General features: G+C 40.9%; 1 protein-coding gene across 1 annotated transcript; it reads right to left on the bottom strand.

Annotated features, from left to right (window-relative positions):
* Window positions 1–466: 466 nt before the first annotated feature.
* Window positions 467–23,390, bottom strand: nr1d4b (nuclear receptor subfamily 1, group D, member 4b). The gene is made up of 8 exons (XM_036559958.1): window positions 22,830–23,390; window positions 13,143–13,490; window positions 11,850–11,938; window positions 10,819–10,963; window positions 4,296–4,900; window positions 3,170–3,355; window positions 2,390–2,600; window positions 467–2,054 (listed from the first exon to the last, which is right to left on the bottom strand). Exons 1-8 carry the CDS (start codon window positions 22,843–22,845, stop codon window positions 1,858–1,860), a joined length of 1,797 nt encoding a protein of 598 aa, XP_036415851.1. The 5' UTR covers window positions 22,846–23,390; the 3' UTR covers window positions 467–1,857.
* Between the last annotated feature and the right edge of the window lie 295 nt (window positions 23,391–23,685).

Here is a 23,685-nt window from a genome sequence, read left to right as displayed (position 1 = left end):
TCTAGATCACTCCAAACCATCCCAAAGGTGTTGGATGGAGTTTTATACCCCTGTAGCTCACACTTGCCGTTGGCCACTTTGATCTCTCGTGCACCGCTACTCCAGAACATCCCTTTCTATTGGTCAATGCTTTTCTATGGATATTATACAAGCTGTGTATGCTCTTTAATTAGTGGATCTGGCTACTTTAAAGGTCTGTCTGGATATTTTTGGCCATATTATATAAACAGAATTCAGTGGCACTGCTTGTACTGTGCTTTTTCCAATCCCACCACCCAGATATTAGATACTTATCACTACTTTCAGTTTTCCGCTGCTGCTAATTTTCCAATGCATGAGCAGCAAGTAGCGGTTGCCAGGTTACCACTGTTCGCCGCTGGCATTCAGAACAACTGAGCATGGCGAGCCACAACAGGATTAGGCAGGGTGCTGAAATATGCAGTCAGACACAGGAAGACAAAACCACCCATGATGTGATCTTGTTTAATATCATATTTCATTTCTATGGAAGATGATAAACATAACACATTTACAAAATATACATTTTACATCTGAGTGGAAGGTGAGCTGAACACTAAGTAAGGTTTAGTTGACCCGAGATGAAAAGATAGACCGCATGTGTGCCAGTTTAACACTGTACATGCCTATGGAGGTGTGTATGGATAAGGTAGAACCCCTACTGAATTAGTGTCGAATTATACTGAATTTGGAGGAAGAACATTTGTAGAATACAGCTCCCATACAAAAGAGACTCCCTCCAAAAAAAATGAGGGTTCCTTTGCAATTTTACAACTGCATATCATATCACAAACTAGGGTGTACTCATTTAGAGTAGTTGTAAATAACGTAGATACAATATGTACAGCATGAGAACTCATTCCTTGATGCACAATTAGTGCCTAGTACAAAAAAAAACAGCCCCTGTTAAAACCATACAAAGATCATACCGTCGTATTCAGTGATAAGAAACAATGAAGCAAACATTCCAACTATAATACATGTTTCTTAGTACACAATTTGACTGACAGAATATTACTATGACCTCTTTAATGATGTGTATCAATTTACAGAATGTGCGGAATGAAAATTATTGCTGCACGCAAGTCTGCTGATGATTGCAAACATTTCTGATATTGACCCAGAGTTTGTGCTAAATGATATGACAATAAATTCATCTCTAAAGGAACCAAAGCATCTCTCCTAATTAAATTCTTGTCTTGTAATACATTTTGGGTCCACTAGGTGCTCGTTCCATTTGCGAAATTTGTCATCTCCTATAGCGCAAGGGAGTCTTTAGGTTTTTTGTAGCTTATCTATGAACCATTATAAGGTCAGGCGAAAGGGTCGAAGCACAGGAAGATCCAGGCCAAATGCAAGAACCACCAGAAGAACGTGAGGAACAAGGAATGGGGGAAACATGGCTTAGTGATGCAAGTTACATGAGCAAGACATCTCAAAGAGTTTATGAGTCTCTTGCTGAGTCCAAAAAACAAGACACAGGTGCAGATGATGGTGAGTAGGTGGAGCCAGAGCAGGAGAGGATTGGAAGAAACATTGTAGGAGAAGACTCTGACATCTCCCTTCCATCAAAAGTCATTATTCTCTTTAGAAGAGTCCAACGCCTCCAGGTCTGGTGCCCTTGTGTAAAAGTGGAATGCTGCCTTGCAGTCTTCGCTGGTTGTGGTGATTGCGAGTCTGGAGTGCCCAAAGTAACTCGACTTAAGGATCAACACTTCTGTCTTAAGCTATCTCTGACTTCAGAGTCAGATCCAGGCATCACCATCACTGCGTGCTTACCCTTATCAAGGTATCAGCTTAGTTCTGCACGCAGGAGCTGGTTTTCGCTGCTTTTCCCATCTAGGGGTCGATGCGGAAGGCCAGGAGCTTGTCGGAGTGCAGGTTGTTGAGAGTACGGAGGTCAGGCAGGCGCAGAAGCAGTTTGGGGAAGAGTGCGCTGTCATCCGGCCGTCGACGCGTGATCAGGGCCCGAAGAGCACCGATGAGGTCCTCCTGAAGCTGCTCCACGGCAGCCATGTCAGAGATGCCTGAGCGATCTGTCAAAACAGAGAGATTTACATTAAGATTACATTTTAATCCAGTATGAATCTGCAATGTGTGTAGTTTTTATAGTGTGATAGTTTAATTATTGTAGAGTGATTTTTATCCAGTATGAACTGAGCTCACTCAGTAATAGCAGTAATGCAAAAAGAAAATCTGCTAACACCATAAGGTGTGTTGTTATTGTTACTGAATGTGTCCTGTATCGTAACGCTGTTGTAACTATTTGCTATAATATTTGACAGACAAAAAACAAGATTTTTTTTCTTCACTGCTAAGCAGAACTTTGATTGTCATGGCCAATTAGCCTCAGAAACACATGCATACACACCTGCAGACACCAGCACTACAGCCATGAACAGCGCCATCTCGTCTGGCTCCAGCCCCATGCTGCCCAGCTTCTCGCTGAACTCAAACATGGCGTCCAGTAGAGTGCCCATTCCCAGTGCCCGAAGAGATGGCAGAGGATACTTCTGCCCGTTCAGGAACGTCACTGTCCGCTCTTTGGCATCAAACAGCGAGCAGAACCGCACCATCAAGACCTGGAGACGACACAGATAACTATATTAGGAAATTATGATACATTTAACTGCACTTCTATGGAAAAAATACCTCTATGTTTAATATGTGATCAAAATAAACACTCCTTCACCATTTACCATACAGGTGCACTTTATAGGTGTACAGTAACAGAATGTAGCTCATCTGTTGCCGCACAATTCATCAGGCTCCTCTATCCCGTCCATCAGTGGAAACAGACCACCATAAGACCACCAATAATCAGATATTATTTGGGTAGCTGACTTTTCCTAGTGATAATAACCCGACAGTGGAATATCAATGGGTGTTGCACTAATTCTACAGGCGTATCTGTTCTAGCAACAGATGGGCTACAGTCCATCGTAGACCTACAAAGTGCACCTACACGGTAGGTTTTTTCAGATAAAACAGCCCATGAGGGTAGACTGCAATTTTTTTTCAATACTTGAAGAGCTGTGGGTGGCACCTTCAAAGCTAAGACACAAAACTGCCTTTTCAGCATATTAAGACTTTCACCACCTGCTTATCTGTTGGGTAAAAAGTTCTATCAGTGGATTATAAGGCCCCTTACCTGGAAGGTCCCTGCCTTGAGCAGCATGACCTGATCGTGCTGGCTGAGAGCCTGGAAGCCGGGGATGCTCTTGGCGAACTCCACCACTTCTTTAACTGCAGGAGTGAAGCACTGTGAGAACGCCTCCCAAACCTGCTGACTGGAGTGACCAGCTGGAGACACGGGACATGCGTTGAGAGGACACGCCTGGAGGACAGAGAGAGGAGATGGTCAAGTTCAATTCTGATGTAACTGGGTGACTAATGGCTGGTTTCCCAGACCTAGTTTAAGCCTAGACTAAATAGCATGTAGTCCAAGATTAAACACATAAAAAGGTGGTTCTTCTCTTTAGTACAGTACGTTCGATATAGAACCATTTTATCCTTAAATGTTTTTTTGCATGGTGAAATGGTGATACATAGCATCAAAAAGGGTGTCAAGCTTGTAACAATAGCAGAACCCATTTTGGTGCTGTATAGAACCATATACAACACATTGTCCATCAATTTAAAGAACCATTTCACCATGCAAAGAAACCTTTAAGCATAAAATGGTTCTGTACAGAACTCAATATTCTAAACAGAACTAAACAACCCTTTCTTAAGAGTGTAGTTACACACAATTAATAACATTTTTAGTTATGTAATGAATTTTACTGTTATTCTGTTAACATTCTACATTCAGTCTGTTTGTTTTGCTGGAAATTAGAAAAATGTGGCAAATATGATAACAGACATTTTAGTAGGGTTGGCCCAATATGGAAAAACATTGTATCATGATACTTCACGATACATGATTTGCATCATGATATTACGTTTCTGTAAGATTTAAAGATGGAACAGAAAAATACAAATAATAATAATAATAATAATAATTATAAGTCTGCAACTACAATGATTTTTATTCAATGTTTTACAAACTGCACTGCACTAAATCTAATTTAACAGGTTTAATTATGCTCACTTTGTAATGAAACATAAGTAATTTAGTCAGTGTTATTTAAGCACTGATGACATCCACGATATGCTCAGAAAACCATATTGTGACATAATTTATCACGATAATGATAAAATATCATCATATTGCCCAGCCCTACTTCTAAGGCTTAATCCACCCCTCAGTGTTTAATACACATATAAACACACACCAGAACTTTAGCTCCAGCAGCCAGTCTCCACGGACAGGACGTTTGACCCTTGGTCTCAGCGCCAGGATAGCTGTTGTTATTGGCTGGGTAGCTCTGAGAAGGCGGACTTCCTTGGCTCTGACTGGATGGCTGTGGGTAACTATAGCAGCTGTTGTCGATGGTTTGGGTTGTTGGGATGTTGTCATGATGAACAACCGGGCATCGAGTCTGGGTTTCGTAGTTTGCCGTCAATGCGGAGTGGGCAGGGTGCGGCTGCGGAGCGACCGGGGTGTGGGAATGAGGCTGAGCGTATCCAGAGTCCTGAGGCTGACTGTTTCGGAACGAGGAGGGATTGCTGTTGTTGTTATTGTTGTTGTTAATGGTGTTGCTGTTATCATTTATCTTCACCAGTTTCTCCTCCCCATTGACAAAGATGTTGCGATAAGCCTGGGACACAGCACCGATGGCCTCCTCGGACTGGCCCTCTCGGGGACTGGGTGGGGCCTCGGTGGGCGTGGTCGAGTCGATGTCCATGGACGCCGATTCGTTAAGGCTGTTCATGTAGCTCTGCATCTCGTCCAGTAGCCGCTGCTTCTCCCGCTTAGGGATGCGCCCAAAACGCACAGCTGGGAGAGGAAGGGAAAGAGAAAATTACTTTATGTAAGTAAACGTCATAAAATAACTATTAGCTATTATGCATTTTGTTTTGGTCCAATTTGGGAATTGTCTGCCAAGGCCAAAATAGCTCAGCAGTAACCCAGCAACACCTAAAGGTTCTGCTCTTCCGAAGTGCAATTAATATGTTATTAAATATCTGTTCGAAATATCAGTTGAATCTAAACAAGCAGTCTAATATTTTTTCTACGCCATTACTCGCTGATACTGATAGGATTCTGATACTGTCATGCATTCCTAAATTAACTGTATTATTCACAATTAGCTATTATAAACATGTCTGATCTCGCACACTGGCCATTAAAAGTTTTGTTTTTTAAGATATTTTAATAATAAGTAAGAAAATACTCAAAAAGGTTAAGTTAATGACAAAGCAACTTTTCTGCAAAATGATATTTCCAAACTATTGTCGAAAAACACCTACTGAAACTCTTTTGGCCCATGATTCACACACCTGAAAGATCTGAGTGCTGACATCACAGCAAGAGCCTAACATGGGTGAGGCTTGGTTTTATTCCTAAGGCAGCACTGTCTATTACCAAAAATATTTACCTGTGTGATATCATTTTTCTTTTAATAAGCTCTGTAGGGTTTAACAAGGAAGGTTATTGTAAACCAGTAAAGAAAACAAGCTACTTGGAATAAACAAAAAAAACTTGAAAAACTGGATGTCTCTAAAATGTTGAAGGGCAGTGCATGCACGAGCTTCCACTGTCATACAAGCTGGAATTTTTACACATAAATAAAGCTTATACTGTCTAATGTACGCTCTTAAAAAAGGGTTCTTTGAAAGAAGGTATTTTAAAGAACATTTTAGTGGAATTGTGAGTACGAAGAACCTAAACAAAGATTTTATAACAATTGCAGATTTTTCACAGAACAGTTTAGGATCTGTTATATTTATGTATATAAAATATAAGTCATTGTGTTTGTGATGTCACAAAAACCCATGCCTATTGAGCATATAGCAGTTCTGCCCTGCCGATTCACACTGAATGTTTCAGCCTGGATGCATTTTGAATGAGGAACAATACAGAGCCAATCAGAACAGAGCTAATTTACATGTATCAGTCTTAAAGGCACAGTAACATAAATCTAAGTGATAATAAGAGGCCTGATGACTGAATTATGACTGTTTTTGGGACATAAATCCCTTATAGTGGTTATAAAGGACCTCTTGGGAAAACAATACACAGGAAAAATGTAGAATGTAGGTCCTTTAACCGTGTACTGAATGGCATGTAGGGCACAATACTAAACCCACTGAAAGTATCACTCCACTTATTGCATAATAACATAAAATAGTAAGTAACAGAATAAGACGAGGCCACATTTGTCTGAAATCATGGTGGAGAATACATCTCCTTTTACCCATCCCCCACTGCTCCGTCTCCATCGCTTCACCTCCACTGGCAGTGCTATTTATGGATCCTGCTACTGTATGCTACATCTCCCCCTCCTTTCTCTCTCTCTCTCTCTCTCCTGCGGGGAAGTGGGTCACTGGGTCAGTAAGAGCAGAGGTGATGTCAGTGAGGAAGACGAGCAACAGGGTGATGGACAGAGAAACGAGTATCACCAAGAGGTGAAGGGTCACGAGAGGACGACCTGCGGTGAAGAGCTAAATGAGCCAACTGTGGAAAACAGCTAATGATAGCGTGATTGACATGGAAGAGTGGTGCTAACTAGAATAAAGTGGATAGATGTTTCAGACAGAGAACTTTAATAATGTACTTCAAACTGCAAACAAAGAAAATATCTGCATTTCAATGGTGTGTGACCACTTCATGTAGGTATTAGAAATGACTTCACTGTAGACTTCACTGTTGCATTCTTACAGATAAGCATTTTTCTTTTTAAATTGAGAAATGTCTCATTCTGGATTATGCCGGGAAAGATTCCAGGAAGTAACTGCAATATAGGTTGGTAAAAAATGCACTACATGCACAAAAATATCCAAACAGACCCTCTAATTAGTCAACCTGGCTACTTTAAAGAGCACACACAGCTTTTATCATCTCCATAGAGAAGCATCGACCAATAGAATGGGATGCTCTGGAGTAGCTGTGCGTGAGAGGTCACCATGGCCAACAGCAAGCATGGGCTAGAGGGGTATAAAGCCCCCCAGCATTGGGCTGTGGAGCAGTGGAACTTCTCCATTCACCGTTCTCTGGAGTGATGGAGCTCCATCCAATATCTTTGGGATGAGTTGGAGTGATCCAGAACTGACCATCCTACATCAGTACCTGACCTCACTAATGCTCAATCAGATCCTCACTGCAATGTTCCAACATCTAGTTTAAAGCCTTCCTAGAAGTGTAGAGGCTGTTAGTACACATACTATCTAGATTAAAAGTTAGGTACCTAAGATAAGATGAATAATTTGGCACCTAAGACTTCTAGACAGTAGTATACATGTCACTGCTTTCGGAAAAAAACCTTCCATTGACTTTCATTAAAACTAAAGTGTGTTCTTCCTTCTCCTGTAAGAGAAGACATGAGATTTTATTCCGACAGCAGTGATATATACATTATCTCTAGCCTTCACCGGACGACTGCGATGAAAATCAGAAACTGTGTTCACTTGATTTTCTTGTTCAGTGCATTTTTACCCTTCACATGATGAAAATAATGCCACTAAATTAAAATAAATACATTGTGATGAAGCTAATTTTGTCCACTCATATTGCTACACCAAACTGTACGGCTTTATAAATGGAAAATAATCTTTTAACAAACTGACTGAGGTGAACACAGAGGTGAATGTGTGCTAGAGGGCGTGTCATGTGTCGTGGCAACGCAGGATGTTTTGGTTGCAGAGTGACGGTTATCAGGATAAGGGATTAGGGAACCAGTACTGCAAACCTGGGAAGGGAAACAGGTTTACGAGGTAAAGGGTCAGCTTTAAAAGCAGCATGAGAGGAATCTTAGCTCGTTGCTCAGAGACCTAAGAGCACCCACTGGGTTGCAATAGGTGAGCGATTGCTAGGGGAACAGGATTAGTCAAGATAAAATGTGCACATACTGCAGTAAAATCATGAATAAAGTGCTTTTCTACACTAAAAATACCTGTAAAAGCTGTAATCACAGGTTCAGTAGGAGTGGGCAGTGGAAAACAAGGGCACGCGAGTAGGTGATGTTGATAAATTATGGTGCATGTCATTTTGCTTTCCAGCTTTTTAGGTCACCTAAATATGTACTGCAGCTCCAGAAAAAAAATGATTTATTACCAGCACACTTCGCAGTGCTCTCTGGAGACTGCGGTGTCCTAGTGGGGCAGCAAATACTGGAGGACACAGTCAGGAAAACTTCAGATGCTCATTTCATTTTATACCAAAATAATGGCTTTCACAGTCTGTGATCTGTTGTTCATTAATTTAGCGCTTGTTCTCGCTTCTTAATTAATTCTACAAGGTGGAGGAAATGAAGTCCTGAAAACACGTTAGCGCAAGCTGCGGGGGTTGTGTGCGGCACGGCACGGGGCACTCTGCGCGCTCCCAATTCCCAAAATAAGGACAATTCTCCACAGTTTGCGGCTTGAATGATGACTTGTGGGACTTCTGAGTGCCCACTGTAATAAATCAGTGTCTACAGGTGCAACGGTAGGAAACAGAAAAATAAAAAAAAGAAAGAAGAAGAAAGGAGAGTGAATGTGGGGCAACAAAGTGGAGGAAGTGCTATAGGTGGAAGAAGCTTTATAGTAGCGCTGCTGTTAGTTGATCAGAAGCCCATTTTCCCTGTTTGATGATATATGGCCTGCAATAGGGGTACATACTTCATATTTTTCTGCACATTTAATGTACAATTTGTATTTATTTCACATATTTATTTAACACAAAGAATAAAATGTGCCGTAACTTTTGCGCAGACCACATTTTATGTTTAATTTTTTTTCTCCCAATATGTTAAATTCAGTAAAAAACAGTAGTTGTGCAATAAAATATGGAGAAGTGTGTTATCTGTAGGGGATGTGTTAACTTATTCACACGTAGAAAATCAACACAACATTGAATTTGTCTAGGGTTGCACAAACTTTGTGCTTATTTTTTGTGTGTGACTTTATTTGCCAGAAAATGCCATTTTTTCATCTTCTATCTTGAAAAGGGTGTTACTGTGCCTTTAAGACTGACCTACGGAAATGATCTATGTCCTGATTGGTTGCCCTGTATCCTGCCTCATTCAAAAAGCAGCCTAGGCTGAAACACTCCTTATAATTTCAGCGTGAATGGGCAGAGCTAAACTGCTGTAAGCTAAACAGAGTTGGTGTTTTTGACATCAGAAAAACAATGGGCCGTTTTTGCAGCTCTGCAGTTTCCACTTATGGGTTGTACGGACCGCGGACTGAACGGTCTGACAGTCTTTATACTCTACAAAGGTGCCAAAAAGGGTTCATAGTAGAACCACTTTTGTAAATGAAATTTGGAAGTTTGGAGAACCTTTTTAAAGCTAAACTTTTCCTAGAACTGTACGTTCAAGTCAAAAGCCGACTGCTAGCCATTCAGAAAAAGTGTAGCAGTATTTTGTGGTGAATTCTGCAAGCAGAGCACTTTTAGTGTTGGACTTTGCCATATGCAAACTACACTGAGCTGAGTAATCCCCCCTCAGTCCAAGGGTCTTCATTTACAAACATAAAGAGCATCTACATTCGCCTAAAAAAAGATGTGTGTGGTTAGAAAGAGTAGAAGTAAACACTAAACCTCTTTCTACACTGAAAAAGTGAAGCACCGTATTGATTTAGTGATCTCAATTTGAATAAAACATCGTATTGCATTAATAGAATGTTATCCTTCAGTTTATTTACTGTATTATTGTACTTTTATAATGTATTAAATTCTTGACAAAATTATGTAAGTCTGAGCATGAAATCTCTTTCCTTCTTAAATACAGATCAGAATCATAGCAGTGAACAAACTTTCAAAGAAATCTAATAAAACAGACGTTAATGCATTAATAAAGTGCAATATTATGCGTTAATGTTGTTGCCATAAAGGGTTCTTTGCATGATGATGTAGAAGAACCGCTTTTGGTTCCCTAGGAAGCCTTTCAATGGAGAGCTCCTTTGTAAATGAGACATGTAAAGGCAAAGAACCTTTGTAAAGTTGAAAGAACCTCCACATAATGTAAAGCATCTAGGAACTGGTATAGAACCTTTAGAAAATTGTTCACACTCAAACAGCTATTTCAAACATGAACTAAATGTGGTTCTCCCATAAAGAACCATTGGTGGCCCTTTTTCAAGACTGCATGACAAATGGACCAATATAAATGATCCCAAATTACTTGGAATAAAATGTCATTACATTAACTTACATTACAATGCTAAAACATTGCTTAATGGTTCTAGGCTTGGGTGTAAGGTTCTAGGAAAAGAACTTTGATTTGTATACACACTTAAAAAGGAAGGTTCTTCAAGAGTTCTTTAGTAAAGAAAATGGTTCTAAATAGAACCATGAAAACTCATTCTTTGCATCATGAAAGGGTTCTTCAACTTGATGGAGAATGCGCTGCATATGGTTCTATACAAAACCTTTTTGAAAAGGGTTCTATATAGCCCCAAAAATGTTTCTTCTATTGTTCCACTTTTTTGGTGCTATCTACAGCACATTCTCCATCAAGCTGAAGAACACTTTCAGGATGCAAAGAACCCTTTAATCACGTAAAGGGTTCTTTGAGTGTTCATGGTTCTATGTTGAACCATTTTCTTTACTGAAGAAACATCTGTGTAGAACCTTTCCATTCACATCTCGGTTTCAAAACAGAAAGTGGTTGTTCCATAACATCATTCCAAAGAACCCTTTCTGGCACCTTTAAGAACGCGTGACCATTTCTTCTTCTTCTATAACGTTCCTGTTCTGGAGATGGAAGATCTTACCATCTCTGGACATGCCCACAGAGAGACACTTCTTAAAGCGACAGTGCTGGCATCGGTTACGGTTCATCCTCATGATCAAGCAGTTCTCGTTCTTCACGCACATCTTATAGTGGATGTTCTGCTGGATGCTGCGCCTGAAGAACCCCTGAGGAGAAGAAGGAGAGGTCAGCATGAACACATAGCTGGGTGTAACGTCAAAGATGACTACGCTCTTAAAAATAAAGATGCACAAAAGTAATCTTGGCTTGGATATATGGTCTTAGAAATTAGAATAGAACCCTTAGATAATGTGAAGGATCATTAAACTTCTTTAGAGAAAAAAAAGTGGTAATCTATGGCATCATCCCACAAAACCCTTTTTAGTTGCTTATTTTTAAGAGTGTAGCAGCCATTTTGGGTGGGCAATATGACAATATGTTATCGTTATTGTGACAAATTATGTCACAATCCGCTTTTCTTGGCATATCGTGGACATCGTCAGTACTTAAAAACTACATAACTGTGAGCATTATTAGATATTTTAATTATATATAGAGCAGTGCAATTTGTAATACACTGAATAAAAATCATTGTATATGTAGGATTATTACTATTATTATTATATGTTTTAATATGTGTCAGGCTCTATTGTGTCAGTTCCAACTTATTAAACCTCAGAAAACCAAAATAATGTGATAAAATGATATTGTAGTGAAATATTGTGCATTATGTCTTGAAGTATTGTGATACAATATCTTTGCCATATCGCTCACTCCTTATCCGCTATCTATCCAATTGATCAGAATAACTAGGTGGAGTAATCTTAGAATTTCACAGTACACTTAAAAAAGATGTACTGAATTAACTTGATTTAAATGTGTACATCATTACTATGTGAATAAGACATATCAGCACAGCTTACATATTTTTGGCAATAACTGTGTTGGTATAATATATTTAACTCATCTATAACTACAATACGCAAGTAAATTCACTTTTTCTCAGTGTTTAAAATCTACTGTTCAAATAAAAAAGGTCCTTATAGTCCTTACCTTACATCCTTCACATGCATGGACTCCATAGTGGAACCCAGACGCAATATCACCGCAGACTTTGCACAGAAGCACCATGCCACCTGTTTCTGATCACACAAACAGAGCACAACCCAAAACAGAGCGTTAATTCCTTGCTGTCCAGGCTTGTGGTTCAGTGTTTTATCTTAATTATTCAGTAGCTACTATGAATTATTCACTATGAAACTGATACAAATGTTTATGAGAGTAAGGATCAACAAGGAAGAGTCTCCAATAATGAAGACTGCATTGTCACTCCTGTGCAAGCAGCACTTACATCTTTTATTCATGCTACACACAATGACTGAGCTCTTTAGCCTCTGATTAGCAAGAATGATAGAAAGAGAGAGTGTTCTCTGCTAATGATATAAAACAAAAAATGCAAATATGAAAGAAGTCTTTAAATCAAATTTACACCCCTTACCCCAAATATAATAAGCCAAGATGTATATATTCTCAAGTTTGCTTCTTAGGTTTAGCACTGGAGCTAGCTAACAAGTAATGGAAGCTTATGTAAATCAGGTTAGCATAGTGCTAACTGCATGCCTAAACCATAATTTAGTAATCTCAGACAGACTTGATTATGTGGTTTAGGACACTTTCCCAGATCATAAGAAGAGTGTGGGCTACTGTTGGCCCGCTAGTGGCGCTAATGGCAGCGTTTTTTGGGCGGCCCACTGGTGGTTAAGGAGACTATTAGACAAAGGCCACTTTTTGAGCGTTTATTTTCCCCTCCATTCCTTTCTTTAGCTATCCTTTGTAAATTAGTCTAGTAAATCATTTTAACATTCAACACAGTGTCAGAAACAACATTTTTAACAAAATAAATTATTAGGTCTAGTCATTTTTTTCACTCAGAGTTTGTAATATTTGTCTTAGTTCATTTTCCAATATAAAAGTCACAAAATCTCTTTGAAGAAATTAAAAACCAAACAGTTAACTAATACAATAACTAGACCTTGTAAACAGGACAATAATCTGGGTGGTCCGAGGGTGGACCAGAAGCGGCAACAGTCAGCAGGGTGCCGACCTTATCAATCCAGCTGACTGATATATGCTGCTATCCGGGGTGTAATACACTGTTATCTATACACATGGACTAAAGTATTTTAGCAGTAGGCTTCTACTACTGTTTTAGCTATGCTAATCTACTTTAGCACACCCTGAGGCTGTGCTTTTGTCCATGTTTACAGATAACAGCACGTCATTTAGGACCAGAAACATCATTCCGGACTATTTTTGGCCAAACTATCGCTTTAAGGTCTTACTTACTTGTGAAAGTTCCAGTAAACCCACATGGCCTCTTGCCCACCAGTGGATGAGAGTATGAACTCTGGCCTGTCGTGGTCACAGGCGAGCTGATGGAGTTGACTGCAGGCGTGCTGCTCACTTCAGGGAACTGGAAGACCAGCTTGGGCGAGGGTGGAGTGCCAGTCGCTGCATTGGCATTGCTGCTGGACCCTCTCTGCTTGAGAGCGCCGATTTCAGTTAAGGAGACCTCCTCTGGCGAAGAAGGTTGCGAGTGAGAGGAGGGCGACTGAGTCTGATAGCCACTTGAAGGGCTTCCCGGGCTGGGGCTGGCGCTGCCTGTTGAGCTGGCATATAAAATAACACTTCCTCCTGTGGTGTTTGAGGGGGGAGAGTAAGGGAGACAGAAAGAAAGAGAGATGTTTAAGTACTGTACATAGTGTGTCAAAAACCCAGCAAATTTGCTGTGCAGTAACAGATGGTCTACAGTCTGTAACTGTAAACCTACAAAGTCCATTCTGATAAAGTGGCCAGAGTGGGGGTAGGCTCAAGGTGGGTGTTTCTGATAAAATGGCCAGTGAGAACAGGCACAACGTAGGTGTTTTTGATAAAGTGGCCAGTGGGCATAGGCATATTAAAGGTGTTTCTGACAAATTGACCAGCGAGCATAGGCACAAGGTAGGTATTTCCAATAAAATGGCCAGTGAGCATAGGCCAAAGTAGGTGTTTCCAGTAAAAATGGACAGTGAGCGTAGGCACAAGATAGGTGTTTCTGATAAAGTGGCCAGTGGGTGTAGGCACAGAGTAGGTGTTTCTGATGAAATGGCCTGTTAGGGTGAGTACAGGGTAGGTGTTTCTAATAAAATGGCCTGTGAGAATAGGCACAATGTAGATGTGTCCAATAAAATGGCCAGTGAGAATAGGCAAAAAAGTAGGTCTTTCTGATAAACTGGCTACTCAGAGTATTTTTAACAGTCACTGTGTCTCTGAGAGTAAGTGTGAGAGAGAGATATTTAGGTATAATTAAAAAGTGACTCAGAGAGAGAGAGAGAAGAGAATAATAGGCATCCGGATATTTTTAACACGCAGTTCTTCTGGGAACACGCTGCACGCTGGCTGTATTGTAGTGAGAGCCTGCATGTGCTCCGGAATGTTCTACCATTTGTAAGGGCGAGGCCGATATCTGGAACAGAGGGGATGAAAACATCATTTTCTCCGTCCCAGTTCGGGAAGAACAAAATGTTCGAAAGCAGCCCGCGCCTCTTCTTTGGAAGTAAACTCGGAAACGTCTCATTACTCACATGTTTTCCCTTCACCCCTCAACCCCCCTCCTCTTTCTCCTCCTCCTCCACTCCACCTTCCCTGAACTCCTCCATCATCTCAGATCATGCGTCGCTCTTGGAGACGCCCCGGAGCTCACGTGGCCGCTTGCTTCAGCCTAGCTCTGAAACAGCCAGCCCCCGCGCGCGCTATGCTCCCGCCCCTCCCCTGGCCGCGCGCCCGCAGCTCTCGCTCGAGCTGCCAGCCACCTGACCGCCGACTCACATGGACTCCTGACACAGTTCCCGCCCCGGCTCAGCGGCTCCTCTCCGCAGTCCCGTGTAACAGACGACAGTCGCACTTAAAAAAATAATAAGAGCTCGGCGGTCACGTTTGTAGAGCGCTTTTTTTAAAGTCGTGCTACCGTATGTGTAGCCTGGAGTCACCGGAAATGCGGGCGGGCGAGAGAACGTGACGGTCACGTTTGCTCGCCATACGAGCTTGTTTTGGTCGAGCCGGATAGAGAAAGTGAAATGTGAGCTCTGCATCTGCCTCGTTATAGCCTGCAGTGCGTTATAGCTGATTATATTGTGTTGATGCAACCGACTGACACAATTTTAATCCTGTAAATTCACTGCATGGTAATAATGCACCCCTGCAGTGCTATGGCAGAGTGGATGTGACGCATTTGACAAAATAATTAGCAAGTCCTTTGCAGCCCAGCCTCAGAAATCATCCACTGTGGGAGATTATGGCCGGATAAACCTCAGAACTGGGCTGTTATTCTTGTAAACACGTCCAGTTCTCATGGGGGGGTCATGAAAATCTCATCAAATGAAGCCTCATTCGGCTCCCTCTGTCCAAAAGATGGTCAAAATATCTGCATAATTAATGGGTTAAGATGTCATTCAGAGTGGTTTGGTGTGAAATGCTGCAAAGTCAGAATTGTTCACAGTGGTGGTGATAGGAACCAGACGTCCACCTCTAAAAGCTACCTGACAGAAAGTTATTACATTAAATGGTTATGAATACACTGCCTGATGTCTGAGAAATTGTTTTAAGATAGATTTAAGAAGGCTTTGGCCTAAAATTCATTCATGGTGGAGGGATACATGCAGGGCATAGTGAGGCAAAGTAGTCCCCAAAGAAATGTTATTTTCAGATTTTTCGCTATTTTACCATCATCAACAATAAAACTCAGAAGACACGTTTTGGATAGTAAATAAAATGTCTATATTTGTGCTGTAGTCATGGCAACCCCTGGTTTTATCACCACCACTGTAAAGAAATCTTACCATTTCACACCAAACCATCTGAATGACACGGTTTCTACATTAAAAATGATAAAAATTTAAATTTATTTAGAAAACGTCAAGGGGTATGGTGACCTTGGGCTTATATGCTGTGTCTCCAATCTCTTTTATGGAGGTTATACACTCGTTTCTATATCGAACCATGAACACTCAAAGAATCATTTGCATGCTTAAATGGTTCTTTGGTGAAATGGCTCTTCAGATTGCTTGATAATGTGTTGTATATGGTTCTATATAGCACCAAAAAGGGTTCTTTTGTATACAATAGATTAACCCTTGTTGGTGCTACATAGAACCATTTTCAGAAAAAGATTCAGTATAAAACCACTTGCATGCTTGTATATGATACAGCCCCACAAGGTTCCTCTGTTATGATGTCAAGCTTAGAAGAACCCTTTCATGTGCTATATGGACCCATTTTCAGAAAGATTTCACCTTAAGTATGCAAAGTTCTTTGAGTGTTCATGGGTCTATTGAGAACCATTATCTTTACTAAAGAACACTTGAAGAACCATCTTTGTTAAGAGTCTACAAGCTCCGTCAGCAGCCTTGAAGTACCCTGAATCACTCATTACAAAGGCTATCTAGATACTTTTGGACATACATACAGAACAGACATAATTAACATGTCCTTTTCAGTTTGGCTGTCCAGTATGGGAGATTATGGGTGGACAGATCTGAGAACTGGGCTGTTGTAAACACGTCCAGTCCTCTTTGACTTGGACAGATGTTCCCTCTTCCCTCTGTTCAGTTACATTGAGATCACTGATAACAGATTGTCTCCTCATCTCTTTTCTTCAAAAGCGCAATCTCTCCGTCTCTCCAGACTTTAGGAAAGCTCAGCGTAGCCAAACGTGGGCTTGATGACCCTCCAACCACGCAATCGTTCAGCAAAGCACGTCCGAAACACACTTTTTTTTTTACACTGTGTATGTGTAGGTTGTTTAACATTCCAAAGTGCCTGCAATTCAGTGGGTTTGCTTTATCTTTACAGTGCTTATCTGTAGCCCACCAGTTAATGTATACAGTAATATGTTGACGGTCATATGTGTGGAGTCACATGTAAGGGTGTTATGGACAAACATGTAGAAAGGTCACTGCAGCAATAAAAACTCCACCCTATTCTTTCTGTAAGCTTGACTTGTTTTCCAGGTGTGCCTTCTCATATCCTTGATGGCTGATAGTCTTCTTAGAAGATGCAACTTTGTTTAATGCAACTGATGGACACAATTTTAATTGTGTAAATTCAGTGCACACTAATAATATTAATGCAGTACTGCAAAGTGAAATGGAGAATGTGTTGTATATGGTTCCACTGTTACAACATCAAGCTTGAATGTAAGAGATTAACCATTGTTGGTGCTATATGGAACCATTTTCAAAAAGGTTCTGTATATAACCACTTGCATGCTTAGATGGTTCTTTGGTGAAATGGTTCTTCAGATTGATGGAGAATGTGTTGTATATGGTTCTATATAGCACCAAAAAGCGTTCTTCTATTGCTATGACAAGCAGCTTGTATACAAGAGATTAACACTTGTTGGTTCTATACAGAACCATTTTCAATAAGGTTATATTTAGAACAACTTGCATGCTTAGATGGTTCTTTGGTGAAATGGTTCTTCAGATTGATGGAGAATGTGTTGTATTTGGTTCTATATAGCATCAAAAAGGGTTCTTTTGTTGTTACAACATCAAGCTTGTATACAAGAGATTAACCCTTGTTGGTGCTATATAGAACCATTTTCAAAAATGTTCTATACAGAACCACTTGTATAGAACCACTTCTTTGGTGAGATGGTTCTTCAGATTAACGGTGAATGTGTTGTTTATGATATAGTCCAGAAAAGGTTCAGCAACTTTAGAAACTGAGGGATGAAATATTTGAGGAAATAAATACATTAGTAGGCTTATAAATATTGACTATACCAATTGTTTTTCCACTCTGATGTGCTTTTAAGCATGGCCTTATTCCGAATTCATAATCTGATGGCTAAAAGCAAGCTGCACACTTAATGACACCGAAGTTTCATCATTGATCGTCCTGATGCAGGCCAATTGATTTCTTGCCTTCCTGTTCCCCTCTTAAGAGCGTGTGGAGAGCCAGGAGCCGCTGTGAGAAAGTAGGGCAGTATTACTTTATCTGGAAGCGCAGCTCATTAAACGGCGCATTCAATGGCGCATAATAGTAGCAATTTTGTAGGATATCGTGTAATTTTGTTGCTCTGTTCCTGCCTCCAGTCGATCCTCATCAGCCTCGCAGGCTATTTAAATGAGGTACACTTAATGTGGAGCGGGGCAGGTTGCTCTAACAGTGCTGAGATATCTACAGCTTACTTCACGCTGGTCTTCAGCTGGTGTTTTCCTCACAGGTAAAATATATGTTCTGTAAATGATTCAGTGTGTACACAGTTTTCAGGGCAGTGTATATGATGAACTGAAGGGCAATTTAGATGTATAGCCAAATGCACACAAGCTGTGTGTCAACAAACCCACAATATAATGTATATGGGGGTGGGGGGTGGATCCATACTGTATAATGAATACTCAGTCTTTGAGAATTAACCTCACATAATACATAATATTGCTGTTACTGAGGGCTTTCTTTAAACAGTACATATATAAAAAGTGGTTCTACAAAGGGAAGCTTCTTCAGATTGATGAAGAATGTGCTGTCTATGGTTCTATATAGAACCTTTTTGAAAAGTGTCCTTATATAGCACCAAAAGGCTTTCTTCTATTGTTATAAGCTTGACATCATAATAAAAGGAGAACCGTCTACAGCACGTAGTCCATCAATCTGAAGAACACTTTAAACGATGCAGAGAACCCTTTGATCATCAGTTCTTCAAAGGTTGTTTTGTAAAAGGAGTGGTTTTATAGAACCATGGGATCTATATAGGACCATTTGCCTGCTTAAGTGGATCTTTACATGGTGAAATGGTTCTTCAGATCAATGGAGAATGTGGTACATATGGTTCTATATAGAAGCTTTTTGAAAATGGTTCTATATAGCACCAAAAAGGGTTCGTCTATTGATATGATGTCAAGCTTATACAACTGAAGGTGCTATATAGAACCACTTTCAAATTTCATATAGAGATATATACGACACATTCTCCATCAATCTCAAGAACCATTCCAGCATGCTAAGAACCACTTACGCATGAAATGGTTCTATGTAGAACCATTCCCTTTACTTAACCATCTTTTTAAGAGTGTACAGTTAAACAGAACGATAACAGAGGCAGGTTCTACCTACAGCTCGGTTCCATTAGACTAAGTCTATGACCCACTGACCGCTGGATCTAAACAAGAGAGTCTTTCGGAATAAGCGAGTGCGCGAGCTGCATGAGAAACGAGCGCGAGGGAAGGGAGGGAGGGAAGGAGGGGGGCGTGCTCGGGAAATCACGCGTGGCACGTGGCGTTTGGAGCTCGTCCACGTGACGGGGACTACAGGCAAGCGCGAGAAGGCGGGCTGCCCCGCTGCGCCTGCCGTGCCCAATGCCTAGGCAAAGCTTTGTTGCCATGTGAAAAACAAGCCACCGAGGAGCGAAAATATGCTGCTGACACTCGAACGGTGATATTAATAACCCTGAGCCTGAGCTAATGACACCAATCTGAAAGAGGCAGGTGCTGACAGGGGCTGAAAGCCCCCCATACAGGGACTCAGAGCGTTATTAACCCATTAATGCCCAGATCACTGCTAGAAAACACCAGCACACACAATGAAAAAGATGCTTTTCAAGGGTTCTTTAGTAAAGGCATTGGCTCTATTAAGAATCCATGCTTCAATAGTTCTTTGCATGGTGAAATGGTTCATCAGATTGATGAAGAATGCTGTAGATGGTTCTATATAGCACCAAAAAGGGTTCTTCTATTGTTACAATGTCAAGCTTGTAACACTAGAAGAACCTTTTTGGGTGCTATATATAACCCTTTTCAATTCTCTATCAATTTGAAGAACCATTTTACCATGCAAAGAACCATTTAAGCATACCAAGAGTTATTTGTGTGTTCATGGTTCTGGACAGAACCATTTTCTTCACTAAAGAACCCTTGAACAACCATCTTTTATTGCTGGTAACAATATAAGAACCCTTTTGATAGAACAAGGTTCTATATGGAACCATATACAACATAATCTTCATCAATCCAGAAAACAGTTGAACCATGCAAAGGGACATTTAAGCTTCTATACATAACTCATGGCTCTAAACAGAGCCATTGTTGGCATTGAGTCATTGATGGTCTGTGCTTTTTTTCCGCAGTTAATAAAGGACAGCAGGTAGCAGCTGTGTGTTGCGTCTAAATTCAATCTTTTTTTCTTATGTTGCAAAAATAAGCAGCTCCTGAAAGCAGGCTTTATGTAAATATGTTACATTTTCCATTCTAAGTTTACTAGAGCATCCAACATCCTTAACACACAGTGTGACTAGGCACAGTGAAGTTTAGCCTGATCCATTCAGGCTTGTCCTGAGCTATTGTGCTAGCCACGAGCTAATGCGCTAGCTACAAGCTAATCGTGAGCTAATGCACTAGCCACAAGCTAATGTTCTAGCCATGAGCTAAGGCGCTAGCCACAAGCTAATGTTCTATCCATGAGTTGTTGCACTAGCCAGAGGTAATATCCCAACCACAGACTAATGTACTAGCCAGAAGCTAACACGCTTTTGTATTTTGTATTGTTAGTGTTGTCAGTGAGAATTTACAGCAACGTGGGCTACATATGGGTGACCAAAATTCTTACTGCACATGTAGGACATATATCTGTGTTGTTTCTTCCCATTTGGATAAAAAATTTACATGCATATATATTTTGTACATATTAAATATATTTCATTTCAAAATGTATTGAATGCATTGTATCCATTTGTGCTACCAGCAGCAGACACTGTATCAGATATATCACTGCTGTATGTTGCATCTGGAAAAGATGACACAAAATGAAACAAACATTGTTGTGTCACCTAAGAGTATCAGGCAATGTGTGGGGGTATACATGCTGATATGTAATTTGTATATAAATGTATAAATGTATAATATATATAATGGTGATTTCAATAAAAATAATACTTTCGCGTCTGTGAAGTCATGACTGTTCATGCACAACAACAACAAATTCCGAAAGAATTATCATGCTTTTTGGGCTCATTTCTAGGACCTCACAGTTGTGGGACACCATTTGCCACCATGATATGTATGTCATAAAGTAGAAAGAGTAACATAAATGTAACATGAATATTTTATGTAGCTAAACAGGTTTGACTAAGTTGTGAATTTAGTCAGGTTCCGAAGTCTTTCTCCTGATTCACCCTTAAGACTGAAAAGTAACTTTTCCATCCTGAGTGATTGTGATTAGTGAGCTGTATAGCAGCGTTTAGAAGCAGATAAACAGCTCATAGTGAGAGCTAGACAGGCTAAAGTACAGCCTCCAAATGGGGGGGTTAGTTTAACACACTGTTACATCTGAGACTCCCAAAGTACACAGTCAGAGAACTCCATATCAACCCTGTGTACATTCATGTTAATTCTAGTTCACAAATTCTCAAATTTGATATTGTGCTGAAATTCTTTGGAAGTCGTATTTATTTTCATGCACACATTTTTATGCATTTGGGTTGCCAAGCTTGTCTGGTTCATTCAATAAAGATTTGTATTGAATTGTATTTACTTTGCCTTAGATGTTTGCACTCCTGCCACCTTTGGCTGAATTGTTCATAAATGGTAGTTGCAGGAATCAAAAATATCTTTGCAGCAGATGTGTATGTTGCTTGCATAAAAAAATCATTAATCTTGCTCAAGTACTTTTAAAATTATTCAGCAAAGGCCAAAATGTGTTGATGACTCCTCCACAAACAGATCTCCTCAACTTTGGAGATCATCAGGTTTATCAGCCTTGGTCCATCCATTCTTTCCAGGTAGTCATCAAAGCATTCTCACATGTTGGAGCTTAGCATGTGCTGTCACTGACAATCCACACGTGCAGTGAGAGAAAGGGAAGGGAGGGGAGAGGGGCAGGGAGCTGGGGTCAGTTTTAAAAAAGCGTGTCCACCGCTTGAAGGAAACGGAGTCACCGGTGAAGGAGCGTGACTTGGTTCTAATGAATCGAGGCAGGAAAACAAGCCAACCTGGTTTGAGGTCACAGAAGGGAAACACCTTTAATAGCGGCCAAGTGAGCTTAGGGATTTCACTCAGAGCCCAGCCCCTCTGTGGAACCCACGTGCAGTAGGTCGCCAGCAGAACCAGCCGAGCACGCCTTAACCCACTATTCACCATGTCTGAAATGTTCTCATAGCACAGATTTGAAGAAATGCTTCCAATCCATCAAAGTAAATGGCTACAAAGTGAATTTTCATCACATTATATTAATCCATTGATCAACAAAACAACTGGGCATCCAAATTTAATTTGGATTAAAATATGCAAATAACATGGAACCAAAAGAAACCAAACGGCTACTGTTAGATATCCATCTAAGGCATAAGTCTACCAAATTTTATCACTTTAGACCAATCAGAGCCGTCAATGTGGGTGGCATTTTTTTTTATTGCACTAAATATAATGGGCATGAATGGGATAAACATACCCAGTGTTATTTTGGTAAAACTAGCATTGCATACATTAAAAAAACTCGGCTTAAATATTTTAAAAGGCTCTGCTGTGGAACTTTAAAGGGAGCAGAGAGCCGCACGTGAGTTTGTTTACATGCAGCGAGGAAGGAAGTGGCTGTGGGAATGGGGAGTGACGACACCACGGCAGCCAAAATGAAATGGACAGAACTTTAAAGATCATAAATTAAAACAAACAGCATCTCAGCATCTAAAAGAAGCGTATTCGCCAGTTTCTCGTTTGAACTTCTCGTTCCACCTTAAATAGAGCTGCAGTTACTACTGCACCTTTTAAGGTGGAACGGGGAATTCGAACAAGATGCCAACTTCAGCCTCGTTATCTGATATGAACTTGCTAGTTCACTCAGGGGTGACTTCTGGGAGACTAAACTGACGCTCCAAGTTTTGCTTACCTGTTCACAACATACACAGATGTAACGGTAGATAAACTGCCTACGCATGACATAAGACTGTCCACCTCGTTCGTACACTGGCTTCTCGCATTTAACCGTGCATGCATCACTCACCTGGACTGTTGTCCATCGCGTCTTTGGCTTTGGCAGGATGCTCCTCCTGGACAGAGTTAGGAAATCTGAACGTGCGTTAAGTTAATTTGCCTGCATCCATGCAGGTGAGTCCCAGTTGATTTTTGTTTGTTTGTTGTTTTTGTTTTGCTTTTGATGAAATAACGCAGGTGTCCTTCAGGTGAGCGTCGTCACAGCTCGCTCCCTTCAACTTGTCTGAGCTGAGGCATCCTGATGTACAGTAGAGTAACTCCTTAAAGAAACACCCCCACCACCACCACCAGTTAGTGCCAGACTAGGCAGCTGTCAACACATGCACAGAGCTGTTTTGACTAATAGTCCCTCACTGTATGCACGAGCAAAGAGCACGAGCACATTCTTTCAGGTGTTTTCAAATGCCATCGATTTGCCCCCCCTTCTTCCTCCTCCTCCTGTCCTTTCAACCTCTTGTTTTTGTTTTGTGTGTGTGTGTGTGCCAAGGATTATTTCGTCTCTCTCTCTCTCTCTCTCTCTCTCTCTCTCTCTCTCTCTCTCTCTCATGTACTCACGCCCTCTTGCTCTCACTGTCACGCTCCTCTAGTGTCTAGTGTATGTGCACCCCCCCTCCTCATCCTCCTCCTCCTTTCTTTCTCTGCTCTGTGTTCTTTCTCACGTTTTCATTGGCTGCCTTGGAGGCGAGACGCTTTGGACTGATTTGACATTGAAAGCGGCTGCACTGAAGGCGCGCGGCATGTGCGCGCGGCATGTGAGCGCTGTCGACCGCTGCCCTACTGACACACATTTTATGCAAATGAGAGGCAGCGGGAGGCGGGGCTTACGCTGAAGCACATGCGGCAGGGGCGGAGCTCACCGTGACTGC

Source organism: Colossoma macropomum, unplaced genomic scaffold (assembly GCF_904425465.1).
Source record: "Colossoma macropomum unplaced genomic scaffold, Colossoma_macropomum, whole genome shotgun sequence".
Taxonomy (NCBI): domain Eukaryota; kingdom Metazoa; phylum Chordata; class Actinopteri; order Characiformes; family Serrasalmidae; genus Colossoma; species Colossoma macropomum.
Note: the sequence above shows the minus strand (reverse complement) of the source record. Positions and strands in the feature narration are given on the sequence as shown.